We start from the raw sequence: 20,474 nt of genomic DNA, 5'->3' as shown, positions 1-20,474 counted from the left end.
TCAACCTCAAGTAGCTTTTCAGTAGTTAAGCTACTTTTGTGGTCACAGCGATAGCAAAGTAGCGGTCACAGACGCCACGTCACGTTACGTGCCTTATCTCAAGTCCGCCTTCGACACCGGGGCCGGCGGCGAAAAGTGCGCCACAGATTGGAAGCGTGCAGACAATATGGCGAAGGTAGTTAGTTACATCTCGACAATTCCCGACAAACTACTGCTTCTTCCCGAGCCCATGCAGTCCACTTCTGCGTTCCGGTTTTGGTACTTTGCGACCCCAAGAAGAAACTAGTGAGAGGACACACGGCCAGCTATGTCCCGAAGCCAATCGCCAGTCGAGCGAAGCTCGTCATCATGACTTCGAGTTCAAAAAGTCGGTCAGCGTTCAGCGAGCAGTATCATTGTTTTTTAAAAATATATTCATTCTTGTGGTCTATTTAAATAATTAGTTTATCTGAAAATATCGATATATATTTTTTTTACAGTGGCATGGTCATTTACATGTTAGAAAAAAGGGTTAGACAAATGTCATTTTGTGGAATTGGGTTAAGTCAACTCAAGGTTCTTTATGATTAACGCCAAATCGAATCGTGTTGAATATTCGTACCCAAACTGAACCGTATTGTATCGTTCCGCCCTTAAAGATATCGTTTATCGTGTATCTAGATATGTATCGAATCGGCCTTGTGCCAGAGATTGCCGATAATTTGGGCAAAATATGCCCTTTTTTTAGTAATAATAGAGAGGTGTTTGCGTGTGAGTGACAGCGGGCGGTTTTCTCGAACAATAAAGCTGTCTGTTGGTTATTTCTGAAGCCTGAGGAGGAAGTGCGCCTCCCCACAGGGCGGGGAGGCGTTTCATTGAGACACCGCCCAGTACACACACACACACACACACACACACACGAGCGTCCATCTTTGTCAGGGCTCACCCAGCTAGAAAAATCCCGCAACCACAAAGTTAGCCTGAATCTTAAACTTAAATCATAAAATCCTCACTTTGACCCTCAAACTGCCATCAGGAATCCGCAACGCATATTTAGTTCCTGTATTATGAATTTTATTTGGGGTGGGTGGAGGGCAGCCCATTGTAATATTGTACCGTGCTTTCAAATGATTGTTATCCGATGACCGTATGACCGTATGACCGAAACCAAAGTTTCCCAGAAAGATGCCTCAAAAAACACACAAAAAGTTGGATCTCCAATCGTCGTCAATGATGTCACGCAAAGCTTCACTATGTAAATGCTTCAGTTCTTTCCATAGATTGTGGATTGGATTCAAGTCAGGTGATTGGCTGGGCCATTCTAGCAGCTTTCTTTTTTTCTTTGAAACCATTTCAGAGTTTCCTTGGCAGTATGTTTTGGATTATTATCCTGCTGGAATGTCCACCCTCGTTTCATTTTCATCATCCTCGTAGATGGCAGCAGATTTTTGTCAAGAATGCCTCGGTACATTTGCCCATTCATCCTTCCTTTAATGACGTGACGTTTACCAGTACCATGTGCTGACAAGCAGCCCCACACCATCATGTTCCCACCTCTGAACTTCACTGTTCGTATGGTGTTTTTAGAGTGATGTGCAGTGCCATTTCTTCTCCAAACCTGGTGTGCATCGTGCCATCCAAACAGTTCATCCGACCAGACTATATTCTCCGAGTATTTAACTGGCTTGTCCAAATGTTGTTCAGCAAACTTTAAACGAGCTTTGACATGCTTTTTTTTTTTCAGCAATGGGATCTTGTCACCGATTCCGTTCATAACTTTTATGGACAGAATTTCAAGGCGCGGGTCGAGTGCTGTTATTCTTGATCAGATGAGCGACAATGTGAAATGAGAAAAAGAAGAATGTGCCAGCGGAGGTTGGTCACGACGGGTCCAAAAAGTGAATCCATTTTAGAGGACCCAAAATAAATAAATAAATACGTTCCAAAAGAACAACAACCCAAAAACATTTTGGAAAACATTTCACGATAAAAATGTGTATCAAAACTTTGCAGTTAGAACTTTTGTAACCCACTGACATTCTCGCTCAAACAATCCTTGTGTATTTTGTTTGCGCCCGTGAGTAATCCCGCTACCGAAGCGTACATTTATGGCAAAGAGGAAACATTTGATGGTGACCACCAGCGTTGGGTTAGGGTAACTCTGAAAATGTATTCCCATACAGTTATACAGTTAACTATATACAAATATGTAATTAGTCATGTAATCCAAGTTTCATAAAACTAATGTAATTGATTAGTTGGAATTACTTTTGGATGACTTTAATACCAAATACGATAAAAAAAAAAAAGCCTAGCCAGTGGTCGGGATGACTTTGACGGCGCACAGTTTTCTTTGTCAATGTTATCCCAGATGAATCAATCCTCGTGTACGATGAAAACGGTCGCGCGCATTCTCTTGGTTTCCCTTCCCAAAGTGGTCGCGTTTGGGAAGACAACGCGCGCAATTCCGGTTTCCGGCGTCTGCTTGCTGTTGGCCAACAAAAAAGCGGACACGCCTTCCACGTGACCTTTCGGCCTCTTGTTTCAACTCCTGAAAAGTTCGCTCTGCCCACGAGTTTGAAAGCGCGCGATGAATCAAATCAACAAGCGGCCTCTCTCTCTCTCTCTCTCTCTCTCGCCCGCATGAAGAATGGAATCATGCAAATGAATCCTAACGATGTAATCACATGACGTGTTTAGAATACGTCAGAGCGCTACAATTATTCCGTTCCTCCCCGAGCCCGACGACCACAGAACAGGAAATGTGAGTACGCGTCTCTGTCGTGTTCCGTTCAGTGCAATATGACTTCATTGACACCAACATCACAGAACACAATGCGCATCGGAAACTAAGCTGGGTTTATTTCTTCTTCGTGTGAAACGTCTCAGCTCTGAATCACTCATCGCACAACGGTAACGCTTCCTCTGCACGTTTGTCTCACGCCGTCGAAGTTGTGAGGACACCATTTTGCATTGTTGTTGTCTCGTTTCGCAGCGGTTGCCGTCGTTTGGCGCTTTGAGCCATCGTCGAACCGCGACCGTCATCAGAGGGCGAGTTCGCCATTTATTGTTTTATGAAACAAAATCTTACTGAGCCCCGCCTGCGCCGTCAGTACAAGATTATTTTTCATTCCCTCATTCGGGGAAAATAAACAATTCAAATGGCTTTTATGTTGACGCGACTAACCTCAAAACAATCATGAGCACACAAAAAATAAATTAGTAAAATAAGTCTTATATAATAATGATGGCAGTCTCAAACTTGAATTGCTCTTGTCATGTATCGCGTCGAAACAAGATCAAGTAGGTGGGACATTGTACAACAATAATCGTGATAATAACGTACGACACTTCTATAGCGCTTTTCTGGGCACTCCAAGACGCTTTCCAATTTCACGCATTATTCATTCGCGCCTCGCGCACACGCTGCTATTTCAAGTATTTAGTATTTCAGCGACCGCACTTTAAAAGGATTCAGGATAAATTGCATTCAATGCCTCTTAGTCCGCGTCAAAAAAGATCTTTTGTAACTGCTTTGTCTGACTCATCGGGAGTTCATGATGAAAGTGAAAGCGTGTAAACATGAACATCAAACATGATTTCCCAGGTCTAATCTCGTGTTTACGCGGGGGACAGATTTAATGGCGTTTAAAGAACAAAAGCGCAAGAGCGGCAATTGTTTCATTTTCGCAAACGTGCGACAGCAACACTTTGTCTTCTTTAGAGGAAATGAACGACGCAGACGAGTGCAACGGTAACACTTTGACTGGTGGGAAACAGGATTCCATAAAAACACCAATCAGGATTTGATGAATTACTTTGACTCCATTTGAAGAGGTTTTCCGACACTTGCCTTTGTACCTCTCGATTTTCTTTTTGTTTTTGAAACATCGCTAGCCAGAAGCTGAGCTGCACAGTGTTTGTTTACGGACGAGTTGAGCGGCGGGAGCAGAGGGCAATGACACTTCCGCTCCCTTACCTAATTTCCTCTGCGTATATGTGTGTGTGTGTGTGTGTATAATATAAAAAAGAAATTATTTCAAGAATATATGAAATAATAAACTGAAATAGAGATCATTTCCCATAAGTCGTGTTTGGTTAATGAGCGAACATTGGGAGTGGCCCCGCCCCGGCCCCGCCCCCAGGGAGAAAAGCGCGAGCGGATCATGTGACAGCAGCAGTTTTGCGGAGGACGCGCGACCCCGGCAAGTTCGCAGCTTCGACGGCCGTTCTGATGCCAGAGACGCCGAAGCGGAGTCGCGTTGCGGCGGACTAAAGCGCGTCCGGGAAGTGCTTCCGAGTCGTTTGTCCAGCAAGTAGACGGCCCCTGCTCCATCTCAAAGGTCAGTCTGACCTTTGTCTGAAGTCGTTCGGAAACAACAACAACAACAACAACAAAACACTTCGGTGTGTTCTTTTGGCTCGTTGAGAGATTGGAGAAAGTTTCGTTTCATATATTGTAACATTTATTGACCTGTGGGCGACATTAGAAGGATCTTTTCATTTCGTTACCGTTGAAAAGTCCTCTTTAATATTGCAACGAAAAAGAAATGCACCTAACTAACATTTCGATTCTTTTCGGACAAAGGATCGTCGGTTCAATTCCTTCCATGTAGTCGGCAGTCAAAAATGGAAACGCAACTCGAATGTGCCGCCTGTGCGAAAGTGGTTGTCAATGCGCACCGCAGGTTGAGAGTCGGTGGTTCGATTCCCAAGGCTATACCGGGCAATCTTCTTGTGCTCGTGTGTGTGTGTGATTAAATTTATTCAGATTGGGGGGGGGGGGGGTGTGCTTAAATTTGAACAAGGACAAGTAGTTGCGTTTCAATTGAGGTGCAGACCAGCGTTTGCGACGGCGGCCCGCAACTGAAGGGTCCAGGTCCAATTCCACGTGTGCACTTGCGCCATGTGATTTCCGCGCGTGCGTGTTTCACGATTCTGATGTTTATGAGCAAGTGGGTACAACTGCACGAGGCGACCGAAGAGTTCAGGTTCGATTCCCCGCACATCCGGGCGGTCTGTCTGGGAGGCAAAGTGGTTGCAACTGCGTCCCGCGACTAAAGGTTTGCACGTTCGATCCCTCGCGGGGCGGCAAGTTGTGGCTGGGAAGCGCAAAGCTTGAAATGTCGTCCTTCGGAGCGAATACGACGCCAAATCCGGCGGCGCGTGTGGAGGGGCGCAGGTGCGCGAGTGACGCGATGCGCCTGCCGCGTCCTCCCGGCCGGGCGCGTCCCTCCGTCTCCTCGTCGTGTGTGTCTGCGCGTTTCCTGTGCTTTGTTTCAAGGCCGAGGCTTGCGTCACGCATTCCTCTCGGCATATGAAGCCCTCATCCTGTTTAGAGGCCGAGCAGGGACCGGCGAGGGAGGGGGTTAAGGGGGGGGGGGTTAAACCGCAGCCTCTTTGTCTGACTTCATAGTCCTTTGTGTGCGCTGCTGGACCTTTAAGGAAAGTTATTTATGATTATTTGGACACAAGTTTGTCTCAGGGGCCAACACCCCCCAGCCCCCCCGCACACACACGCACGCACACGCCCCCATTACCCCTCCCGTCTCTGCGCCTCTTTCCCTGAATCAACATGCTGATGTTATCTGCTGGAACAAAATGCGTAAGAGTGCACGCACACGCGCGCGCGCACACGCGCACACGCTGCTCAAAGGGCACGTCTTGCGGAACATAAGAGCTAAACATTAAACTGGCGGCTGCCGAACATTTGGTGAAGAATCGGACGAAGCGAGCACGCACGCGCGCACACGCACGTACGCACGCGGCCCGTAAAACCAAACGCACACAAGCTGTTACACAACCCCTGCGTCTCAACCACCGGATCTGTCTCTTCCCGCCTCCCACACACACACACACGCACACGCACACACGCACACACACAGCGCCTGCCCTTGTTTGAGGTTGATTGTCAGTTTTGTCATATTTGCTTCCTGGTTTGTCCCAGTTTGACATAGTTTAGGTCAGAGTGGCTGTTTTCTGTTTTTCTTCCATTCCCCCTCTCCTATTATTTAGGTAGGGAGGTGAAGTGTTTTTGTTGGGGGGGGGGGGGAGCGAGACAGGAAACCACAGCCCCCCAGCAGCCCCCCCCCCCCCCCTCCCTACCCCCCGTCCGCCCCCCTTCTTCCCTTTCTTTCTCTGGCTTCCCTCTCTTCAACCCATCACGCCGTGTGGAAATAATAACAGTGCGAGAGCTTCCGCCGCTCTCTGGAAAGCTTCACCTCTCTGCCGAGTGCACGACTTGAAGAGCACGCACGTGTCAGCTGCGGCGCGTCTTCAAGTGCGTGCGCGCGTGATGCCGGATTGGGCTCGATCCTTCCCGACCGATGCCCGTCTTGCGTCTGGCTCTGCAGAAACTTCCGAGTGGCCTTGCAAGTGACGGTCTCCGCCGGTGAGGGTTCGCTCAGCGAGATGTTCATCATCACGATGGAGACGAAGCTCATCGGCGGACGTTGAGCTCGTCTGTCGGAGATGAAGCGTGAAGTGGCCGTTTTTAGCTGAAAACGGATCAAATGTTGTTGGTTTACGTGACAGTGGCATGTCGGAACGTGAAAACGCATCCGTGATTTTAAAAAAAGCTTTTTTAAAGTGAATCTTTTTGCAAACCTTGCGTTTTGTGCTAAAAAACATCCAGCCGATAAGTGTTGCGCTTGGCCACGCGGAAGCACGTCACAATCAGCACAATAATGGCGGAACACGCCGCTGTCGTAGCCGCCGGAAAAGCGCGCGTTTACTTCACAGCTCCCGCATCCAGCAGACTTTGGTTCCAAATACGACACAGCGCAGTAACGGCTGGACTCCGTTTGGTATTTCCGAATTGTACCGCGGCAAACTGACAACACTTGGAGTGAGACGCTAACACGCAACAACGATGGGGGAGAACGGTCGGCCATATTCACTCGCAGAAGTCGGTAAGGAGACCAATTTTGTTTGAGGCGAGTGTGGGCAACTGAAAAACGGGCCGCTGCAGCGAGCTGGAGACTGTGGAGGACAATCCTGCAGCAGCCACAGCAACAGGGGAAGCTACCGTTAGCATGTGTGTGTTTGTTTATTTTGGTCTTGGCAATGAGCGACCAGAAGTTGTTTTATCTGTTTGGTATTGCCTCCGTATGCGTGGAAGGCCGACTGACCAGGTAAAAAGTACCTGGTGCGATAGGACCAGTTTTTGCTTGCGGAAATTGCGAGTAGAGCCCTGTTGAATCGAGTGAGTCGGACGCGCAGCGGAGAAAGGAACAAACGTCTTATACGTCGCACATATAGGCGCAGACATAGGGTTTTTCAAAGATACTTTCATGTTTTTTGTGCGTTGATACAGATTTGTACAACACGCCACCTACTGGCCTGGCATGCAAATCACAGTGTCTTCGGCTGTTGTTCAGTTCTTGTCAACGGGGATCATTTTGGCAACACTGTTGTGTGTGTGTGTGTGTGAAGTAAACAAGTTCACTCGGTTGTTGTCACATACAGTAAACATAAACCTTCTCACCTATTTGAGGGTGTAAATAAAAGCGGCCCCACTGACGCCGATATTAGCTCACCACCTTGATGAGTCATGCAGTTAGCATGCTAATCAGTCAGCGCTAATCAGTTCCGTCCCTGAAGGGTAAGAGGGGCGGATGGGGGTAAAGTAGGAATGAGCTCACAGTGGAAATGAGTCCGTAAAGACCGAGAAGACCAAAAAGAATGTGGAGAAATGTGAGTTGTGGCGTGTTTCTTGGACAAAGCTGTCGTCTGGAGGTTTGTGCGCTCTCTGGTGATCTCATCATCTCCAGTAGTTTTGCCATTAGAGTGTGCACACACACACAAAAGCCTCTGTGCGCGTGTGTGTGTGCGTGCGTGCGTGCGTGTGCACGTATGAGCATGTGTCCATGTCTGTTATAATTTAGGCCTTTAGTGATTTAATGTGTGTATTCTGTTGAGCAAGCAGAAACATAGTGTGTGGCTGTGTGCACTGAACAACTGCGTGTGTGCGTGCGCGTGCGGTTAAGTCAGTGGCCAGGGACTCCAAGCCGCAATATTTTCCTCCCTCAGTCATGTTGTTCTTTATCATCCACGGAGAGAGATGAGAGCGAGCGGCCGAGGACGGGTGAGGAAGACGAAGATGACGACGATGTGTTCAGGGAGAGAGGAGGTTCAAGTGGGAGGTGTCACACGGGGTTGAGCACACAGTAGCGCCGCTGACCGAAAAGGACAATATTTGCAGACCACACGCACACACACGAAGAGTGCACAGGTAGGCTACTTATTTACAAAGTGGGTGCAGCACACACGCGCGTGCGCGGTGTTGTGTCATTTCCAGCAGGTCAATTTGAGCCAATAGCAAAAAAGTTGTTTTCTTCAAAGCGTGACAACAAAAGGAGCTCAAGCGAGCACATCAGGCACGAAGGCAGCGATCTGCAACACAAGAGCCGCATCCCAAATAATGCTCAGCTTTTATTGGCACGCACACAGAGGCACCCGTCCAGCAATATTTTGCTTATTGTGGTTGTAGTTTTTTGTGTGTGCTACAACTTTTTTTTAGTATTTCATGCAATACTTCGGCTGTCTTGACTTGTCAGAGTTAAGATGGCTTCCGGTGAATATTGTCTCTTGTAGACTTGAATGACGGGAAAGGATGTTCAAATGTTGCTGCCTGTAAATGTTTTGGAACAGATGGATTCTATTTCCGTTATTTCCTACGGGACAATTCACTGTAAAAACGAGCAAATTGTCGCTCAACCAGCCTCGCGATATCAAAGTCCCATTCGAATGTGCCTGTGTTCCTAACGCTGTGGTGGCAAGTGTCCACGTTATTACCTTATTAGCTGTCGTTTATATGTGAAACACAAACATTAGCTGCCTTGTGTCCACCTCGAGACCTTCAAGTTCCTTGGAATTACAGTCTCTCAGGACCTGAAGAGGGCGCTCAACATCAACTCCGTCCTCAAAAAGGCCCAGCAGAGGATGTACTTCCTGCGGCTTCTGAGGAAGCGCGGCCTGCCACGGGAGCTGCTGAGGCAGTTCTACACAGCGGTCATCGAATCAGTCTTGTGTTCTTCCATCACAGCCTGGTTTGCTGCTGCTACAAAGAAGGACAAACTCCGACTGCAACAATCAAAACTGCTGAAAGTATTCTCGGTACCCCCCTACCCACCCTTGAGGACTTGCACGCTGCCAGAACTAAGACAAAGCGTGCAAAATCCTCTCGGACCCTCCGCATCCCGGTCTTCCGTCTCCTTCCCTCAGGTCGGCGCTACCGATCAATGCAAACTAGAACTAGCAGACATTCCAACAGCTTCTTCCCTCTTGCCATCAACTTCTTAAACAGCTAACCTACAATTCCATTGCAACATGCCGCCATTTTTTTTGTCTCAAGTTTGTTGTCACATTTCTGTGGGGCCAATGATACATTACTCGTGCACTCACTGTAGTAGTCTCGCCACGCTGCACTATTTGCATATTGCTGTTGTTGACCAATACTGGCAACTCATGCCAGAGTAGCATCTGTACCATTTGCACAATCGACTGAGGAGTATCTGCAACATTTGCACAATCGACATTGTCCCAGATTATCGCACAACTTGTCACTTTAAACTTGCATACACTCCTTGAAGTCTCGGCACCCTTTGCACAATGCTCATTGGACCCGGACTATTGCAATATTAGTCATTCAAAGTGCTAGAGGACAAAAAAAATACTAGCAACCTTTTATTGCTCAGTGACTGTTTTTCGCAATGTCTTTCTCTTGTCAATTGACCGTCCGTTGTCGTACGAGAGCGGCTCCAACTACCGGAGACAAATTCCTTGTGTGTTTTTGGACATACTTGGCAAAATAAAGGTGATTCTGATTCTGATTAGCAAACAACATGGAATATCTCAATCCCACTTGATTGAAGTCGGACTCGCTAAATCTGTTCCTTATTATTTTGTCGCCTTTCCTGGCTCGCTGTCACTTCCGCTTCATTTTGCATCTTTCAAATCTTTTTTACTTTTTTTGGTCACTTCCCCTTTCAGACTGCTCCGATTGTGATACATCAGGTTTGTCTCTTGTCATGCGGTAATCTACTTGGTCTCGACTTCCTTGCAGAAGAAAAAATAATCATAATTGATAATAATAACAATTTAGATTTATGTAGCTTTATTGTCTTTGGACCTAAAGAAGACTCACCAAATGAATAATGTAAAGACGATAATATGCAGAAAAGTGAGCGACTGCATGTGTGTGTGTGTGTGTGTGGCCTCGCATCTGTCAACTTGCGCTGCGTGGCGCCTGTTCAGACAAGAAGCTTGAACCCTCCGAGCAGAAATCAACCTTTGAGGAAGGACATGAAATGTTCGACAATTATCTTTCGAGGAGTTACACGAATGCACAGAACTTGGGAGGGATCTTGTGACTGTTATTTTTTGCAATCTGTTTCAATTTCACAACAGCTTGCCACAAAAAAGTCCCGTTGGGATTTATGTAACGTGATCGTTAGGTCGGAAGATATCCGGAGGCCATCGAACAACTTTGGGATGAACTACAACAGCGACCCTTCATCAGGTCCAGTTTCCAAAATCTTCTCTAAAGTCTTCCCAGAAGTCTTCAATATTTGGTGGCTTTTTGCTGTCTTGTTGGGGAAGTTTCAAGGTGTCCCAATATTTAAGCCTGCAACTGTAGAAAGGTGCTTAGGCAAAGTGGAATATGAAATGTGGAAAGAAGTCAAACGGTCATATAAGAACTAACTCGACAACTAGAAGTAGCTGAACGATCCGGATTGCAATCAGCAAATTCAGGGAAAAAAAGTGAAGGGGAACGACGGTGGTAAAAAAGTTGTTTTGAACGCAGAAACAATTTTCTCATTGTTGAAGTCGGACTCGGGGCCGAGCGCCGTCCGAACAGTTGGGAGCGGAGAAGCTGTTGAACGTGTTGTCACAGACGTGGTGAAGAAATGCCTGTTTGCGCTCTTGCCGTCACCCGATCGGCAGGCCGCTTGACCTCCGCGTGAACCGCACCACAACACAAAGCCGCTTTACAACGCAGACCCACCCACGCACGCACGGGCCACACCCGACTGCCGCCGCTTTGTTTCTCCGGAGCCGCGCGACGGGCGACGCCTCTGTCGTCGTGTTGGCAGCTTTCCTGACCCAGCGAGCAAAGCTTGCCGCTCTCCCATTGGTCCGTTCTCCATCTGGACTCACAGCAAGTGTGTGTGTGCGCGCGCGTGTGTCTGTTTTGGAAGGGTGTGATGCCCTGCGTTCTTGCCCGTTTGTTAATAATTAAAGGCTAACTTGTCTCCTGACTGTTGACTTGAATCAGGTCACGCACACACACACCCGTTCTTGCATGTTAGGGTGCTAATAACATTCGTGTTATTAGCACTTTTATTCGTGTTGGCTAAATGCTGTCGCGAACACGTGCGCACACTTTTTTAGGACCAGTCATTGTGCTTACAGCGGACATGCGCATGCTAATTCTCCTGCTATACGCATCATTGTCGTGCGACGTCATGGACAGTGCCCCCCATACTCGCGCTTCGCCCCTTTTCTTTTTTTTTCAGTTCTTGTTTGAGTTTTGATTTTTCTTTTTTTGTGGCGAACCCGACCCGAAAAACGCTAAGTGGGAATTCCTCCCTGCTTTTTCAAGAATTTCTTGGTTTAAAAAAACAACAACATTAAAAAGAAATTTTATTTCAATGGAATTATAATAACGTGAATTATCTGCAGATTTTCACTATTTGCGATGTTTTTGGGGGTGCAATTGATCACCTTTACAATGAGCGCAGGTGGAGAAAACTTGAGGTGCCACAACTCATCAATCATCAAGTGTATCAACAGCTGCTAAAATTCCTTGTTTGGAGCCATCGTTTAACTTTAAATTGTCCAAATCCTGATTTCAATGGATTATTTTTTTGGCGTTTAACCAAATTAAGACATTTGCAAACGTCTACTTTTACTTTGGAAAACAATCACCGTTTTCATTTCTGACGGATGTAACAGACAAAAACAGTCAATGAATCATCATTTCATGATTTTTCAATCTGGATCAATTTATAGTTGAATCTTTTACAAAATAATGGTCCACACAGGGAGGCCAACAGCCCACATTTCAACCCCCAACGCGACAATCGCTAACCGCTCGTGCTGCCCACATGACAGCGTAGGACATTGTACCCTTTTGGCTTCCTTCGGTGAAACCAAATCATGCGTCCAGAGTGTCTCAATGGCTGTTTGTGTGTGTTTGTGTGTACGTTGCAGGAGTTCGGCCTTTGCAGCCATGCTGATGTATGATTACCCTCTGAAGACAGACATGGAAACGGTAAGACGTGTGTGCGTGTGTGTGGTGTAGCATACCGAGTGCTCACGCGCGTGCGCTAGCGTCATGCCCGAGCATGTTTTCCACGCCACACCGTAGCGCGCGCAGAGCGACCCGCACTCATGCTACGTGTCGAGACGGCCCGGTTCCCAGTTCCCACATTCCCACTCTTCCTGGACATTCCGGTGTGGACATTTGCATACAATGGTCGCCGTACAGCAAGCTAATCGACCCGCGCGTGGGAGCGACATTCCCGAGCCGAGCTGCGCTGCCATTTGTTGGCGAGCTAGAAGCTTGTTTTCGCTGTTCAACTCTGCTCTTTTGTTCCCTTTCCCTCCTCTCGCATCCTCTCCTCTCCTCGCTTTCGCAGTCCTTCTATTCATCGCTGGTGAAAAGCCCGGAGTCGTACGGAGTCATCTTCTCCCATCCGGCCCACCTCTACTGCCGCGGCCACGCGCAGGCCCTCACCCAGTCGCACGCGGGCTCCGGCGACCTGTCGAGCCAGCTGGAGCCTGTCGACCTGTCCCTAAGCAAGCGCTCCTCGTCCTCCTCCTCGTCCCCTCACTGCTCGTCCGCCTCTTCCCCGGCGTCGTCGCGCGGCACCCCGCCGTCGCCTTACGGCGCCGGCGGCCACGCCTCCCCGCGCCGCTCCCCCCAGCTGGCCCGGCGGCACCCCTCGCCGTCCGGCGCTCTCCCGCCGCCCGCCGCCTCGCTGTCGTACCCCGCCGTGGTGGCTCCTCTGATGGGCGCGGGGTCGGGGGTCATCCAGAGCTCGGGGGTCATGGTGTCTCCGGTCATGGTGCCTCTGTCGGTCCTGTACCCCTCCCCTCTCCACCTGCGTCAGCCCATCATGGTGAGCCCGCCTGTTACTGCGGACGATGACCATCATCGTCACCATCATCATCATCATCATCGAAGCAGAGAGCACAGGACAGGTGCGTCCTCATTTCTTGCTTTTATTTGCTTCAGCAAACCCCAAAACAAAACACACACATTCGTATTTGTCATTGTTCCGTGAAAATCATATTGAAATCATTCTATCGAAAAATCTATTTCAATGGAATGTTTTTAACATTCCATTGAAAAAGATAAAAACATTTTCAAATCGATCTCCTTTTTTTGTAGTCATTTTCAGCAGAAATCCACTGCCGCAAAAGCAGTGGTAGCTAATGCTAATGTTGTTGTCAGCATGCCAAAAGCCAAATTGTGCTGAACACACTCCAAAAACAACCAGCATGCAGCATACGGTGGCTACGGAAAAGTATTCAGATTTTTCACTCTTTGTTATATTTGCTAATATCATTGAAGTTCTTTCCACCCCCCCCCCCCCCCCCCCCCCATTCATGTCCACACAGCACCCCATATTGACAGAAAAAAAAACGGAATTGTTGACATTATTGCTGATGGATTAAAAAAGAAAAACTGAAATATCCCACAGCCATAAGTATTCAGAGCCTTTGCTGAGTATTTAGCAGAAGCCCCTTTTGAGCTAATCCAGCCACGAGTCTTTTTGAGAATGATGCAACAAATTCTTCATACCTGGATTTGGGGATCCTCCGCCGTTCCTCCTTGCAGATCCTCTCCAGTTCTGTCAGGTTGGATGCTGAACGTTGGTGGGCAGCCATTTTTAGGTCTCTCCAGAGATGCTCAATTGGGTTTAAGTCAGGGCTCTGGCTGGGCCAGTCAAGAACAGTCACTGAGTTGTTCTGAAGCCACTCCTCCGGTATTTTAGCTGTGTGCTTCAGGCCATTGTCTTGTTGGAAGGTGAACCTTCGGCTCAATCTGAGGTCCTGAGCACTCTGGAGAAGGTTTTGGTCCAGGATATCCCCGTACTTGGCCGCATTCATTACTTCCTTTCCGTACCCACTGTATACTCAAAAGTCACGCGAAGGTAGGGAACGCGAACTTCCTGAGCATGACCAGCCAGCGAGCAAAATACAAACGTTTGTACAAAATGAGGTTGCAGTGCAAAGTAATCACAAAGACTTCACAAAGTTACTTGAGTAAATCGAGATCTCTTATTACTGTACAAGATGGCGGGTACCCATTTGAAACTCATGTTTGAATGTGACCAAACGCAAAGCACGACCAGCGGCTCACATGTTTTTCTTTGTTGCCTCTTAGTTCAATCTCCAAAATCATCAGACGGGCGAGGCGACGCCTTCGACGTGCACGAGCGAATCAAAAGCGAGCCTCGTCCCGAACTCGTTCACGAGCGCCACGGCGGCCACGACATGAAGTCGCCGGTCATCAGGATACCGCACGAATACGAGTAAGTCGACGCACGACGAGCGGCTCCCCCTGGTGCGTCGTTAGCTGTTCTTTGCTCATCTAGTGTTTCACATAGCTGACGTTGGCGGGCAGTGTTGCCGCAGTTACCTTGAAAAAGTAACTTACTTACTTTACTGATTACTTGATTTCAAAAGTAACCAAGTTAGAAACGAGTAACTTTCTTAGCTTCTTTCAGCAGCTGGCAAGTGGCAGGAATATCACTTATCCACAGTACAAAAAAAGCATTCGCTTAACCGTACCCATTACTTGGTAATGCACGCCGCACAAGTTACAGTTACATCAACATGAACCAATAACTTAAATATGAGTGTAGTTGAACTACATAATGAAACGTACCATCTGGTCATCTAGGTCCATTTGTTCTAGCAGACGGTGTTCCACGGTCGCCATTGTTGTTGCTTCGTTCCTTGTTCCGGAAAGGAAAGTTAAAAACGGCTACCGGAAAAGGCCAGAAAACGCAGAGGAAACTGCACCCTGCGGCGTCCGAGCCAATAGCAGCCGTAGCGACACCCCCGACTTGGAGGTGAACTGCAAGTGTCATAATAATGTTAAATACACAGACAAATAGATCAAAACAAATACAAAGCGCAGCATTGTGGATTTTTTAAATCTAAAAACAATAAAAAAGACAAAAGAAACAAGATGAAGATGTTGCATGTTAGTATGTGTTCATGAATAAACATTGGTTAATTATGCTACAGTAATATTGTACTTGATAATAAAGACTTTTATGGTGAACGAAAAAAAAAAAAAGCTACGCTTGATGAGAACAGGAGGTACATTTGATACCATCTCCATTCCAAATTCCTTCGCTTTCTTCTTTTCTTCTCCACGGCTGCGAGTCTGCACGCGACGAGCCGGCCTTACGAGTTTGCGTCGGCCATCCGAATCCTGCCGTGGCCGCTCTTGCGCTTCCTGTTCTGTCTTTCGCAACCGCGCCCTCCTTTTCGCTTCCCGTGTTTTTCTGCGAGTGTTAATGTGGAGAGACCACTAGTCCTCTTCTTTTTAAACAATTCAAAAACAGTCGCTTTCTTCTACATTGTGCTCAAGGTGAAGCTTTTGTGAAGGTCGTCCCGTTTCCTTGCAAACCATTCCGCCACACCGGAACCTCCCAAGTCAAACGCCCTAAAGGCGGCACGATTTGTGGCATGCAATTCCGTGTGTAACATCGGGGCGATGTCAACAAATCTCCTGAGACTTTAGATCAGTGAGCAGGATCTGAGTAAGTTCTAGTTTTTGTCCCGATGGATTCCTCCCGAGTTATTGATCAACGTATGTAGTGGGCTTTGTGCAGCACTTCAACGATTTTGGTCCGTTCCGAGACAAAAGGCGACGAAAGAAAAGCAAACGGTGTGGTGGACTGGAAAAAGCGGGAGGGGTTTTTCAACCTCCTGCCAGGCAGACGTTACGATGGCGCCGCCAAATGACAAAAACGCTGGTGGGATTTTCGGGCTGCTGTTAACACGTGACACCGTCGCTCACATCTTCCGCTGTCTTGTCGCCGCGCGTTTAGGGGCAACAACCCGTCCGTGATCGTCCACTCGGCCGCTCAACATCCTCTCGCCGCCGACTCTCCAGACTCGCTGAAGAAGAGAAGAATCCACCGCTGCGATTTCTCCGGCTGCAACAAAGTCTACACGAAGAGTTCGCACCTCAAAGCGCACCGCAGGACGCACACCGGTAAGATGGGGGCGCTTCGCTACTTCCCCGACACAACGTTCGGTGCATGCGCACAATACAATACGAGAGCGAGCGTGCGCTACCGACCCGCACGACGTCACACTGAACACAGCCACGTAAATTCAAGTAGACAGTAAACAAGACATTTTAGAAGCTCTGAACCACTGAATGCCACCCCATTAGGCCCCGCCTCTTAAAGGCACATGGACTGTATTAAACAAAGACATTTCAATATGTACAGTATTGTGGTTTTGTGGAGAGCAATATTTTTTGAGGGGTGCTAGCACTATGAACCTTCACAATTAACACATATTACCAAATACTTTCGGGAGGGGGCGCTTGAGAAGCCCCAAGCCCCCCTAAAATGGGCCTAATGACACCACTGCATTTTAGGATTGCAATTTTCTTTGTGTTTGAATACGTTTACAATGTGTTTGAGGAACTCTAAATATGTAAACCTTTAATGTTATGGAATTGGTCCTTGAGATGCATCATATCATTTTGGAGGGGCCCCCGAAAAAAAACATGCCAATCAATCAATCACATTTTCTTGATATGGGTGTTTGATTACGGGCCTTTTTGTGTCCTTGATGTAAAATTTAAATAACTAGCAGTGGGCGTGCCTAATTATAAGTGTTGTCTAAAATGTCATGTTGATATTAGTATATTTCGACATTTTTTGAGCGGTTTTATGGTGGTATTTTACAGTTTTCAGCCTGTCCTTAGCACAGGGTTTGGATATATGAAGCTCTATCGTTCTAGTAAAAAATGCTAACTCTACCAGCATAGCACAGTTAGCTCAAAACTTTGCAATGTCATTACCATCACAAGATTTTTAATCAATATGCCATTGTGGCGGTCATGACATTTCTCTAGGGTATCTGACAAAAAGAGCAATTTTTTTTTTTTTTTTTTTTTAATCAATTTACATGCACATGAGCAGATTCTGAGTCACAGAAAGATGACAATTAAGCTAAGCTCGGTGTATATAGTTTTTGGAGAAAAACGAAAATCAAAAGTGCCCGAAATCAAATAAACACCCATATAACGCTTTTTAATTAATTAAAAATTGCAACCCAAAGTGCTTCACACAGATAAAAACAAGACAATTAAAATCCGTAGCAGGAAATATTACAAAAGCCACCCCTCTCGTGTCCACATATAATGCATTACACGGTGTTTGGAATAAATCCAAATTAATATGGCAAAGGAATATCAGATATAGATATGATGGCCCAAGAGCTTTGCGACATTTCATCAACAGCTGAAAAGTTCATCGGCGGTTGTGGCTCTCCTTTCCCACATGCGGCGGCATTACAGTAGGTCATTAAATAGACAATTTCCCAGTAAAGTAAACCCATAAAAATCGATCCGTTTCCGAACGACAATACGGCAAGGGAACACTTTTTGGGGCATTTGGTGTGTTGGTGCGCTTGCGAAAGCAACACTGCACTGTTTTTGCGTAGCTCACGTTGCGGCATTTTGTGTTTGTGCGCCCGCGCAGGTGAGAAGCCGTACAAGTGCATGTGGGAAGGCTGCACGTGGAAGTTCGCCCGCTCGGACGAGCTCACGCGACACTTCCGCAAGCACACGGGCGTCAAACCTTTCCAGTGCCCCGACTGCGAGCGCAGCTTTTCTCGCTCCGACCACCTGGCCTTGCACAAGAAGCGCCACCTGCTGGTGTGAATCTTCAGCACAGGACGAGTCCTGCCGCACGCAGGGTTCGACATTGGACCGTTGACGCCTTCACCTCTTACTGCTACTCGTGCGAACCTCCTAATAGTTGAGCGTATTTCGTCTTCAGCGCAATTGGGGAATTTCTCTTTTCAAAGGGCTTGCGACGTCTCAGCTGGTTTGAGAGTGCTGCCCCCTTGTGGCCTAACAAAGAACCGCATGTGGATGGAAAACTGTTTGAGCTGTTACAGCAGGGGTGTCAAACTCATTTTTTTGTCTCGGGCCGCATTGTAGTTATGATTTCCCTCAGAGGGCCGTTAGAACAGTGAAATGTTTCATCACCAAATCACATTCTTACCATTACACAACAAATTGAGGGATAAATACTATTGAAATCAGAAGACAAGGACAATAGTTTGTTCAAGTATTGTTTAAGTTACTGTAGAAGAAGGGTTTGGTAACAGAAAAATGCAATTTCTCAACATTATTCTTTATTATTATGACAATTTGGAAATTAGGTCCAGATTTGAGCAAAAATCACGGAAGTTGACGAGCATGATTTGCTTTCGCGGGCCACATAAAATGATGTGGTGGGCCGCATCTGGCCCCCGGGCCTTGAGTTTGACACCTATGCTTTACAGGATTCCAGAATCCTTGATATCCAGCTTTAGGTCCATTTACTAGCTCTGGCGCACTAGTAGAAAGACTAGGGTGCAGAAGTAGCACGACTGTGTCTTACAAGTAAGTTTTTTCACGACTATATCCCATTTTTGGCCTACTAGTATGAAATTACACCTCAGTAGTAAACTACTTAGCTGCACTAGTAACATTAATGGGCCCAATTAGTAGCCTCCTTATCAAGGATTCTATTCAATGTTCAAATGGTTTCATGGAAAGTCAATTGAGGCAATAAAAAAAGTCTTTTCTTTGCCACACTTTTTTTTTTTTTAATGGCGCGTGTTTATGTAAAGCCGTTTGAGTATTTCATCGATATTGGATTAAGGTCCATGTACTAGTAGACTCTTTGTCCTCACTCATGAGCGGGACAAGTTTGGCATACTAGCAGGACAACTTCATGTTACTAGTCAAGCAAAACTGTGCACGAGCTGACATCTGCATGCAACCAGTACTACTAGTGAAGTGCTTGATATTAACTTGTAGAATGTTATAATGCCACTAGTAGTACTAGTACTAGCAAGCAGTTGTCAACTAGTACTAGTAGCCAACTGGTCATAAATGCTATCTAATCCAAACAGTTTGAGAATTTATTTGATATCCTACTGGTGCACGTAGTTGTCTTACTAGTGAGGACAATGAGCGTACGAACGAGTGCACGGACCCGCGTTAGCCGCATACCAAAGATTTGGAATAAATGTTGACATCGCTTGCATCCACAAATGCGCCACGAACCAACTGTTGATTGAAAGGAACCACGTTTGTTTCTTAATTGCTGGCGAGGGCCAATGAAATGTGAACTTTTCCACATTGTATCACGTCACACAGCGTTAGCGGCGCACTTGTCGGCAGTGCGGCTAGCCGGGCTAATGCTAATCCTCAAATTGAAACAGCGCACACCTCATCTGCGTCGAAAAGCTGGAACGACGCGTTCGCTTATGTGTCCACTTTGAACGGGACGCCACGCAGGCAAAAAATGCACTTAAGGAAATCGGGGTCAGAAAGTGGGACTTCCGAGTATTTTGGATGTTTTTATTCAGAAATGTGAACGTTGCTGCACGCGGGGCATTATTGTTTCAGTGAGGGCTTGCATAAGGATTGCAAATTGCAGCAAAACGTCGCATTTCTTCTATCAAGCTGACACAGAATCTCTCTGATATGCTATCATTCTTGGCGAGCGACTGGACGCGAATCATTTGCTTTCAATATTTCAATGTATGCAGACAGAATGCCAATCAAATTTCCATTATTCAGCGACCCCTTCTTTACAGCCTCCGGAGAACCAAACAAAACAAAACTTGTTTGTGTCCATGTCTCCATGCAGTGTGCACTTTATAGGTAAGATTCAAAACAGCCTTTCCAAAGTTATACATTTAACCACATATAAACTAAACAGGCAAATCTAGTGGCTCGACAGATCAGCTTTTTCCTGTTTTTGCTTGTCAAGGTTTTGCAAATATAAGTTGTAATATATATTATATTCATATATATTTTATAATTAATTGTTAGACTGAAAGGGCAATTACAGGTTTTTATTAAGCACGATTTTGATACTCAATAATGACAAATATATACACATTTCTGCAATGTGTCTGCCATTCATGAACCTTATCGCCTTTTAATCTATGTTGGTAATTCAAAGGGAATGTGTTAAACTGTGAACATAACTGTACAGGTCTTGTCTGCAATTTTGCATTTATTTTAAAACAATATTCATACCACTTAATAAACTTATTGATACTATTTTCAGAATTGTGCGCTTTCTGTTTCTTTGCTCTGCAGCACATCAAAACAATCATACAGTTATTCACATGTTTTCAATGTTCCGAAAGAAGAATCTGAAAAGTTCTACTGTGGTTTACAAGGTTTCGTACATTTGCGTCTTCATTGTTCATCAGTG

General features: G+C 46.5%; 1 protein-coding gene across 3 annotated transcripts; it reads left to right on the top strand.

Moving 5' to 3' along the window:
- Window positions 1-2,871: 2,871 nt before the first annotated feature.
- klf3 (Kruppel like factor 3 (basic)) lies at window positions 2,872-20,317 on the top strand. 3 transcript variants are annotated; one of them, XM_061771241.1, is made up of 6 exons: window positions 2,872-2,892; window positions 12,196-12,256; window positions 12,624-13,188; window positions 14,378-14,525; window positions 16,059-16,225; window positions 17,730-20,317. In XM_061771241.1, exons 2-6 carry the CDS (start codon window positions 12,215-12,217, stop codon window positions 17,909-17,911), a joined length of 1,104 nt encoding a protein of 367 aa, XP_061627225.1. In that variant the 5' UTR covers window positions 2,872-2,892; window positions 12,196-12,214; the 3' UTR covers window positions 17,912-20,317. The 3 variants fall into 3 exon arrangements, with proteins under 3 accessions (XP_061627225.1, XP_061627223.1, XP_061627222.1); XM_061771239.1 differs by lacking the exon at window positions 2,872-2,892 and adding an exon at window positions 4,136-4,322; XM_061771238.1 differs by lacking the exon at window positions 2,872-2,892 and adding an exon at window positions 6,154-6,370.
- Window positions 20,318-20,474: the final 157 nt, after the last annotated feature.

Source organism: Phyllopteryx taeniolatus, chromosome 4 (assembly GCF_024500385.1).
Source record: "Phyllopteryx taeniolatus isolate TA_2022b chromosome 4, UOR_Ptae_1.2, whole genome shotgun sequence".
Classification (NCBI taxonomy): domain Eukaryota; kingdom Metazoa; phylum Chordata; class Actinopteri; order Syngnathiformes; family Syngnathidae; genus Phyllopteryx; species Phyllopteryx taeniolatus.
The sequence above is the reverse complement of the archived record's forward strand: the minus strand, read 5'-3'. Positions and strand labels throughout refer to the sequence as shown.